General features: G+C 54.8%; 2 protein-coding genes across 3 annotated transcripts; one reads left to right on the plus strand and one right to left on the minus strand.

Annotated features, from left to right (window-relative positions):
• Positions 1-505: 505 nt before the first annotated feature.
• TMEM258 (transmembrane protein 258) lies at positions 506-3704 on the minus strand. Its single transcript, XM_058689281.1, has 4 exons — positions 3579-3704; positions 1943-2052; positions 1219-1355; positions 506-610 (listed from the first exon to the last, which is right to left on the minus strand). The coding sequence occupies exons 1-3, from the start codon at positions 3579-3581 to the stop codon at positions 1229-1231; spliced, it is 240 nt and encodes a 79-aa protein (XP_058545264.1). The 5' UTR covers positions 3582-3704; the 3' UTR covers positions 506-610; positions 1219-1228.
• FEN1 (flap structure-specific endonuclease 1) lies at positions 3127-8974 on the plus strand. Of its 2 annotated transcripts, none has more exons than XM_058689278.1 (2): positions 3127-3314; positions 7057-8974. In XM_058689278.1, exon 2 carries the CDS (start codon positions 7078-7080, stop codon positions 8218-8220), a length of 1143 nt encoding a protein of 380 aa, XP_058545261.1. In that variant the 5' UTR covers positions 3127-3314; positions 7057-7077; the 3' UTR covers positions 8221-8974. The 2 variants fall into 2 exon arrangements, with proteins under 2 accessions (XP_058545261.1, XP_058545260.1); XM_058689277.1 differs by lacking the exon at positions 3127-3314 and adding an exon at positions 3910-4056.
• Positions 8975-9237: the final 263 nt, after the last annotated feature.

Below are 9237 nucleotides of genomic sequence, written 5' to 3' on the forward strand. Positions count from 1 at the left end.
GTTCCTGAGCCACGTGGATGCGTTGCACCCCAACATCCTTCTCACCTTCACGCCAGGCTTGGGAACAGGACTCCGCGGCCGCCTTCCCTAGCCACTCCCCCCCAGACCTACGGCTGCCCTACCTGGGTTAAAGTGGCCCCCTTCCCCAAGGAAAACCTCCCCTTTGGGGACAAGCTGAGCCTTGTGAAGGTCCCCAACCCACAGAAGGGAGAGTACATTCAGAGGATGGGACGGGTCCAGGGCAGACGTGACTGGTGTGGGTTCCCAGAGAAGTCTGCTGTAAAAACAACAGAGGAGAGAGCCGGTCCCTCCCTGTCCACGAAGCCTTACGTTACAAGGACAGCCTCCCCTCCCTCACCCTCCTCGCCCCTCACAGCAGAAAGCAGGGCTTCCCGGCAGCAGGGAGCATCTGAAAGGCAGGAGAGAAATGGGAAGGGGTGGGACCAGGGAAGTCAGGTAGTCCCAGCACCACCCCACCGCTGCGCAATGGGCGGTCAGACGGGACGGTCACACATCTGCCTTTATTGTGAGCAGGTGGGGGACGCTTGTGGCAACGGTAAAAAAATTAATTTACAAAAGCAGGGGTTCGGTGAAGCCGCCGGGCTGGAACCTGAAAGAGGAGAGGGGTATCAAATGAGACCAACGACCCTTCCTTCCACCTCCTTTTCTCACTGACGCCTGTGCCCCTGGGGCAACGGCTGACGGGCACACGACTCTGAATCGGAGCCACCAAAGCTGACTCTCAGGGACCTGTTTAGTGGATTATCTGCAGCCAGGGTCTCTGGGTTTGCTTCGTCACTTTAGTCAAGGTTTCTTTTAATGGCTGAAAACATTCAAACTTACCACAGTGGCACTCCCTGCAGCAAACTGGGAGCCCCAGGTTCTGACCCCCTCTTCTAGCCCGTTCCCGAGCAGCCAAGTCAATGGCGTGTGATGTGTAAGAACCCAAATGTCATCACATGGGAAGCCTGCTCCCACAGCCCTATGAAGTACACCCCGAAGCCAGATCAAGGCCTTGGGCAGTGTGCAGAGCTCAGCATGACAACGTAGGTCAGAGATCCCTGTTAGGGACAGGGAAAGAGACACATGCGTCCGGCGTCCGGTGTCCCTATCCACTCTGCCGAGTCTGTCTCCATGAACCAAAGCGTTGCACAGGCCTGAGGACCGCACTGACGTGGATGTGGGAAGCCTCTCTAATGCCCGCCCTGTCGCACTTACCCTTGGGAGCTCACACGTAGATGCCGACCCAGAGCAGCAGGAAGAGAACTCCAAAGCCCATGAAAAGCGAGGCCACCAAGGAGATGAGGAGCTCTTTGTAGATATCCCGAGTGTACTTGGTGGAGGTCACCTCATAGCTGGCAGGGTGATTAAGGAGAAGCAGAGGGATGGGGCTGCGTAGGACAGGAAGCCCGGCCAGTGCAGCTCTGGGAAAAAGGTACGGGGTGAGGGCTTTCTAGGAGGCTTGCCGGGCTCAGTGCAGCCAGGAAGAGAGGCCCAAGAGAGGATCTGGACTCTGTTGCTTCCTACCAGCCCTCAACCACCCGTGAAGAAAACCAGGCCCAGAGGGGTTAGGTCACCTGCCCCGGGTCACACACAGCCAGTGAACTGAGGAATTGGCATTAGCCCTCGGATCTCCTGCCACCTGAGCACGCCCCTCCTTTACCACTCTGCCAACTTCAGATCCCCTATCCCCAACCTGCAGTCCAGCCAGGCCTTCTGTCCACTGTCCCGGAAATCTGAAGAGCAAACTGAGCTCACCTAAACTTGGGAAGTAAGGCCACAGCCCGACCCCGCACATCAACAGCTGTCCTTCGACCTCCTTACCTTCCCCCTAGCCCCACACCAGAACAAAACTGGCAGGGTGCACGTACCCAGCACGGTTTCTCCCTTAGTTTCCCACACCACTAACTCTGGCCCACTGGCTGCTCAGTGAAAAGGATACACGAAGAACCAGGCGGTAAAGAACATGCCAATGGCCAACAGCACCACGGTCAGATGGGGGAAGACAGCTGGGTTCACTGGGCTGGTGTATCTGCTCATGGCCTCGAGCTCCTAGGGGAGGGCAGGAGATCAGAGCTATCAAAGAATCCCAGGACTTCAGCGTGAGGGGGAGTGTGAGGTCATCCACCAATGGGCCTCATCCTCCAATGACTGTTAAAGGTCTGTCTCAGCCTGGGAAATATGGAAATCCTTCAGAACCAACATCAAGTGACTCCATTTGGAAATGACGATTCCATCTTAAACTTAGGTGACACTCTGTCTTTTCACTATGAGACAAGAAGGGCAGCTGAGAGTCAGAGGCTGACACTGAAGATGATCGACTAGCTATAGATCAGTGGTCCCTAACATCTTCTGAGGCCAGGGAGGACAATTAAAAAAAAAAAAAAAATGGTTAAAGGTATGGACTCTGCCTGGAAAAAAACCACATGCAAGAAATAGTCTGCCTATAATTTTAGGAGATTTATGGACCCATGTCTATAGACACCAAGCTCAGAATCCCTGCTGTAATTCAGAGCCTGGACCAGTACCCAGATCTCAACTTTCTACTTCTGTATTCTTCCCACTACACTATTACGGAATCTCAGGATCTAACAGCAAAAGACATCCATTAATAAACTGGCTCTACTGAATGAGTCTCTGTAAAGTAGTTACAGTAACACCCCTCACAGGGGTGATGTATGACTGAAGAAGGGTGACGAACATCAAAGCATCTAGCTCACTTCCTGGCACAAAGTAGTTGCTCAATAGGTGTTTGTTTCCCTCCCAAGGTTACAGGGAAAATTATGAGATAATGCTTGGGAAGGAGGGCTGTAAACGTAAAGTTCTGTACAAATGTTAACTTCCATTGTCACTCACCAGCCAACGCTCCTAAAACCCAGAACATAACAACTCTAGAGAAATAAATTGACCCCGTTGTTCTAAGAGACACTGGAATTCAATTCAGTAAACATTTATGCCCACACCCCCCAAAGTGATAAAGACAATCGCTGCCATTTATTGAGCCTCCGATCGCAGGCCCTGTGTTCGGCACTGGGAATACAAAGATGAATAGCCATCATCCCAGAGCTAGCTGCACGTCAGATGGTGGTCACTAGGAGGCGTGGCAGATAACAAAGAAGTCCGTGACATGTGGCAAGAGGTTTGTACGCGGGTTGTGGGAGCTCCCAGCAGAGAGCGGCCAAGTGCCTGAGAGAGTTGGAAGTGCTTCACCAAGAAGGGGACATCTGCCCTGGGCCTTGCAGGATGAGTACGAGTTCTGCGGGAGGAAGGACTTTCCAAACAGAGATCAAATAGAGATAACGGCTTAATCACAGGTAACAGATAAAAGCTCGAGGTGTTAAAAATGCGCCGCACAAGCCTCACCCTTAAAAATCGCGGGATCAAAACCTCAGCCTAACTAAGAGTCCGTGGCAAGGGGCTTCCTTCCCTTCCCGCCCCTCGGCCCAAGTCGGATATAGGAGCCGCCGGCTGTCTGGGTCTCAGGCGTCTGAGACCTCCGCGAGAGAAACGGGGTGTGGGACGGGCCCCGAGGGGGTCATCATCACAGCCCTGTCCGGGACGCCCCTCAACCCTCTCACCATCTTGCCAGGCACAGGGTAATCCACCGCTCCGCCACAGGAATAACACGTCGGCAGGAGCAGGCGCCTTGTGCAGCCGGAAAAGGAAGTGCGCCCGCTCGCGTGACATTGTGGGATTTGTAGTCCTGTGGTTTCGGAGGTAGGGGGCGCTGGGGCCTGTGGGGCCCCGATGTGGAGTTGGGGCGAGCGATGGAGAAGGGAAGGACAGAGCCGTTGGGAGGGTTCGTTCCCCCACGGGGGTGGGGGGGGGGGGGGGGCTTTGCCACAAGGGAAGCTGGCCGAGGGCGTCCGGGCCTGCACTACACTTCCCAGGAGTCCGTGCGCGGCGGCGGGTCACGTGACGGGAGCGCGGGCTTTGGAAGGCGGCTGAGCGGGAGGGCGTCCGCGGCCGCGCTGAGCAAGTTTGCGGGGCTGAGCACCGTCGTGGGCGACCCCGGACCAAGCGCTAGCTGTCGAGGCCTCGCGCTCCAAAGGCCAGGTGAGACCCCATGGGAAGCGCTTCCGAGGGCGGCGGGGTCCGCCTGGCGCTGGGTGCTGTCGGGGACCGTCTGCCGCGCGCGGGGCGGAGGCCGGAGCGCCGGCCTGTCACCTTCCCGCTGTGCGACTTGGGCCGGTCGCCAAAGCCCCGAGCCTCTTGCTTCGTTTGTGGAAGGAGGGAAACAGCCTCCACTTCATGGGCCCGTTGTGTATTTCGACCGAGATCCTGGCTGAGAAACATTTTGTAAACTTCACTTGTTGAGACTCCTTTCCCACCTCCCTGCGTCGGGGGCCGTGGGAAGCTAAGCCAGCAGGCACTGTCCCCTCCGTACCCGTTCTGGCAAAGCAGCCGGCCTGAGGCCGGACCCCGAGGATTGAACGGCTTCTGTGGGGGGAACGATCCCGAGCGCCCAGTGTATGGCAGGGGCTAGAGGAGGGCGCGGCTGAGCAGCAGTGAGAAAGGGCCGGCCTTATCCCAAACTTTGTGTTGGCTCCCAGACTGTGACGGTAGGTTTGGGAAGCTGCGCACGGAAGATCTTGCCGCCAGGTTGAGGTTGAAGGTTCCCTTCAGCACGGAAGGGGGCATGCGACAGGGTCTATTAGGCTTTGGAAAGAACCCTTTGAAAAGTGGGAACAGCTAAAAGGTCTCGTATATGTCTTGGGGTGGCGGACACCTACCACCAGTGAGCACGCAACGACTTTAAATGACACCCTTAAATCCTTTTTAATAGTTATACATTTAACATTAAAATTTAACTACTGTGACACAGACATTATTGCTTAAGATGAGTTCTCGTTTTCAACTTGGTTTTTAAGACAATGGGGTCCATTTAAAGAAAATACTAAGTGAATGCAAGCACGGGTTTTGAGTGTGTGTTTTTTTTTAATTAAAAAAAAAATTTTTTTAATGTTTTTATTTATTTTTGAGACAGAGAGCCTGAGCAGGGGAGGGGCAGAGAGAGAGGGAGACACAGAATCCGAAGCAGGCTCCAAGCTCTGAGCTGTCAGCGCAGAGCCCGACGCGGGGCTTGAACTCACGGACTGTGAGATCATGACCTGAGCCGAAGTCGGACGCTTAACCGACTGCACCACCCAGGTGCCCCTTTTGAAAAAATTTTTTTGATGTTTATTTATTTTGAGAGAGAGAAAGACACACAGCGTGAGTCGGGGAGGGGCAGAGAGAGAGAGGAACCCAGGCAGGCTCCACGCTGTCAGCACAGAGACTGATGTGGGGCTCGAACTCACAAAACCATGAGATCATGACCTGAGCCAGGATCCAGGAGTCGGACGCTTAACCGACTGAGCCACCCAGGCGCCCCCCAATACAAGTTTTAGATGGAAGTGGCAAAAAATTGTGAGGGGAGTGGAGTTTGGATCTGATCGAAGTTCAGGAAACACTGCCCTGGGAACTATTTTATTTGTCAAGGGGCCTGAAACACAGGAGTGTATTACCGGACTGAGGGACTACAGCTTGCCAGGCTCCTAGATCAGGACCTGGGGTCAGGTGGGAGCCATGGAGTTCACATCTTGGACTTTGTGGTGGAGAGAAAATATAAAGGGAAAGACTTAAAACTCCTAGCAACGTCATTGTAGAAATAGAAATCAGTAGCAGGGCCGAGGGGATACTGAAGGGACACTCGGAGCAGCATGTGAGAAAGCCACATAACCTCCCTTCAGATATGTTGTGGTTTTTTTTGCCAGTCCTCCTTCAGGGCTGCTCTATCAGTCAGGGTCCTCCAGAGAAACGGTAGGATCTAGGGTACGGACATATATAAAGAGATTTATTGGAAGGAATTGGCTCAGGTGATTGTGGAGGTTGACCAGTTTGAAAATTAGAGGGCTGGCCCGCAGGCTAGAAACTCATGCAGGGGTTGAACCTGCAGACTTCAGGCAGAATTTCTCTGGAAACCTCCGTTTTTGCTCCCAAGGCCTTTCAGTTGACTCAGCCCCCCGTGCCCCCCCCCCCCCCCACCGTATTCTGCAGGATAATCTCTGTTTAAAGCCACCTGAATATTGGGGTGCCTGGGTGGCTCAGTTAAGCGCCTGACTTTGGCTCAGGTCATGATCTCGTGGTTTGTGGGTTCAAGCCCCGCATCGGGCTCTGTGCTGACAGCTCGGAGCCGGGAGCCCGCTTCGGATTCTGTGTCTCCCTCTCTCTCTCTCTGCCCCTCTCCCGCTCATGCTCTGTCTCTCTCTGTCTCAAAAATAAAATAAGCATCCAAAAAAAAAAAATTTTTTTTTTAACTAAATAAATAAAGTCACCCGAATACAGATGTTACGAGATACCTTCCCAGCAGCGCCTGGATTAATGTTTGAGTAAATACCTGGGTACTACAGCCCAGCCGCTGTTGACACAGGAAACTACCCATCACAGCTGCTAAGAGGAGGGGAGCCAGAGGGACGAGTTGGGGATGGTCAATGACTGGCATAAAGGTACAGAGGAGGGTGGACACTCGTGTTTATTTTACCACCGTACACATTCAGCCTTGTGTCATGGCTGCCTCTGTCCCTGCCTCATCTCGTCACCCTCTGGTAGCCAGTCTTTGCTTGTCCTTCAGGTCCCGTCTTCATGATCCATGGACGCCTCGGGCTGGGCCAGGCACTCTCCTCTGGCCTTGCAGGGACCTTGACGCAGGCGTCAGTGGTAGCCCTCCTTGCGTGCTAGCCCTGTTGCTGCCTTATCCACGAAACCTTAAGTCCCGGGACGGCAGAAGTGCCTTCATCCTAACACCCAGGTTTCCTCCTGAAACGCCGGAAGCCTTAGTAGTCATGGGGTGGGCTCCCCTGCTCGACTGCGAGGTTTTCGAGAATGCTGACCTTGTCCTGTGCCATCTTTTCGTCTTCTGTGGTCCCGAAGTGGTGTCCTCTTCTTGTGCAAAATTTGTACAGTCGGAGGCATGGGAGTCGGTGAGAGGGCGCCAGTTCTAACCCCTGATCCTTTGCCTCCCTGAAATGCCTCCTGTTCTTACTTCACTCCTTTCTTGTTTGTTTTTGGTTCTAGCCGTCCCTCCTCTGTGTTGCTATGGGCATTCAAGGCCTGGCCAAACTGATTGCAGACGTGGCCCCCGGTGCCATCCGGGAGAATGACATCAAGAGCTACTTCGGCCGCAAGGTGGCCATCGATGCCTCCATGAGCATTTATCAGTTCCTGATCGCCGTCCGCCAGGGCGGGGATGTGCTGCAGAACGAGGAGGGGGAGACCACCAGCCACCTGATGGGCATGTTCTACCGCACCATCCGCATGGTGGAGAACGGCATCAAACCCGTGTATGTCTTCGACGGCAAGCCGCCACAGCTCAAGTCCGGCGAGCTGGCCAAGCGCAGCGAGCGGCGGGCCGAGGCGGAGAAGCAGCTACAGCAGGCTCAGGCCGCCGGGGCCGGGGAGGAGGTGGAGAAGTTTACCAAGCGGCTGGTGAAGGTCACCAAGCAGCACAACGACGAGTGCAAGCATCTGCTGAGCCTCATGGGCATCCCGTACCTGGACGCGCCCGGCGAGGCCGAGGCCAGCTGTGCCGCCCTCGTGAAGGCGGGCAAAGTCTATGCCGCGGCCACGGAGGACATGGACTGCCTGACCTTTGGCAGCCCTGTGCTCATGCGGCACCTGACGGCCAGCGAGGCCAAGAAGCTGCCCATCCAGGAGTTCCACCTGAGCCGGGTCCTGCAGGAGCTGGGCCTGAACCAGGAGCAGTTCGTAGACCTGTGCATCCTGCTGGGCAGTGACTACTGTGAGAGCATCCGGGGCATTGGGCCCAAGCGGGCCGTGGACCTCATCCAGAAGCACAAGAGCATCGAGGAGATCGTGCGTCGGCTCGACCCCAGCAAGTACTCCGTGCCAGAAAATTGGCTCCACAAGGAGGCCCAGCAGCTCTTCCTGGAGCCCGAGGTGCTTGACCCAGAGTCAGTGGAGCTGAAGTGGAGCGAGCCGAATGAGGAAGAGCTCGTCAAGTTCATGTGTGGTGAAAAGCAGTTCTCGGAGGAGCGGATCCGCAGTGGGGTCAGGCGGCTGAGCAAGAGCCGCCAGGGCAGCACCCAGGGCCGCCTGGATGATTTCTTCAAGGTGACTGGCTCGCTCTCCTCGGCTAAGCGCAAGGAGCCAGAGCCCAAGGGGTCCGCTAAGAAGAAGGCAAAGACCGGGGCAGGAGGGAAGTTCAAACGGGGAAAATAAAGGAGTTTCCCCTCTCGCCTCCCCGGCCCCAGAACACCTGCCTTGATGTGCCCTCAAGCGCTAGCACGAGAGAGAGCTCTGTGGGGGCAGGGAGGGGCTCGCATTGCTTCTCTAGCTCTGCCCGTCTCCGTAGTGCTTTCCCTTTTGTACTTGATCTGGTGGCAGGAAGGCCACAGAGGTACCTTGTTTTCTTCTTGTTTTAGCTCAGGAAAGTAGGTCAGGCTCCACACTCGTCTCAGGCAATTTAATGGACACCGAGTCTATTGTTAAGTGAAAGGGATAGCAACAGGTCTTGGAGGAGGGGGGGGGGATAAATGGTAGAGATGGAAGACTGTATAAAAATGATTTCCTGACTGGCCCAACTGGTGGCTGATGGGAAGGGGTGGTGGAACCCAGCTGTATTTCTCTCTGGCTCAGCCTTGACCGGCCCTGTAGGATAGCCATCAGGAAGACCCAGTCTTCTCAGACGGGGAGAGCTCCTGAGACATGAGACAGGCGGACAGCTGGAGTCCCTGGAGTTGGCCACAAGGGTCCGACCGCTGGCTGTGTGTCCTGGGGTGCGCAGAAACTTGAACTTGCTATGTAACTTGAGTCTTCACGGTGGCGTATCTTATTTCGAGGCATAAGATGGGCCAAATTCTGATGGCTTCTCTGAGGCAGCCAACGGAGTTGAGACTTGGGGATGAGATGCTATTTTCACGTGCTGGTTTTGTTTTAAACGTATGAAAAAAGAGTCAATAAAATTAGAAAAGTAGCCAGAATGTCGTGTTCTTTGAGAACATTTGAAAACACCTTGAGGGGTGCCTGGGTGGCTCAGTCAGTTGAGCATCCGACTTCGGCTCAGGTTATGATCTCGCATCTTGTGGGTTCGAGCCCTGTGTCCTCTGTGCTGACAGCTCAGAGCCTGGTTCAGATTCTGTGTCTATCTCTCTGCCCCACCCCCACCTACGCACTGTCTCTCTTTCTCTCCCACCCCCTCTCTCTCTCATATAAATAAACATTAAAAAAAAAAAAAAA

This window comes from Neofelis nebulosa, chromosome 10 (genome assembly GCF_028018385.1).
Source record: "Neofelis nebulosa isolate mNeoNeb1 chromosome 10, mNeoNeb1.pri, whole genome shotgun sequence".
Taxonomy (NCBI): Eukaryota; Metazoa; Chordata; class Mammalia; order Carnivora; family Felidae; genus Neofelis; species Neofelis nebulosa.

What these genes read in the sequence shown, in the direction of transcription:
- FEN1 (XM_058689278.1), top strand. Translation starts at nt 7,078, where the DNA reads ATGGGCATTCAAGGCCTGGCCAAACTGATTGCAGACGTGGCCCCCGGT.
- TMEM258 (XM_058689281.1), bottom strand. An exon ending in TTTACCGCCTGGTTCTTCGT is followed by an intron (nt 1,356 to 1,942) that starts GTATCCTTTTCA and finishes TCACCCTGCCAG; the next exon opens with CTATGAGGTGACCTCCACCA.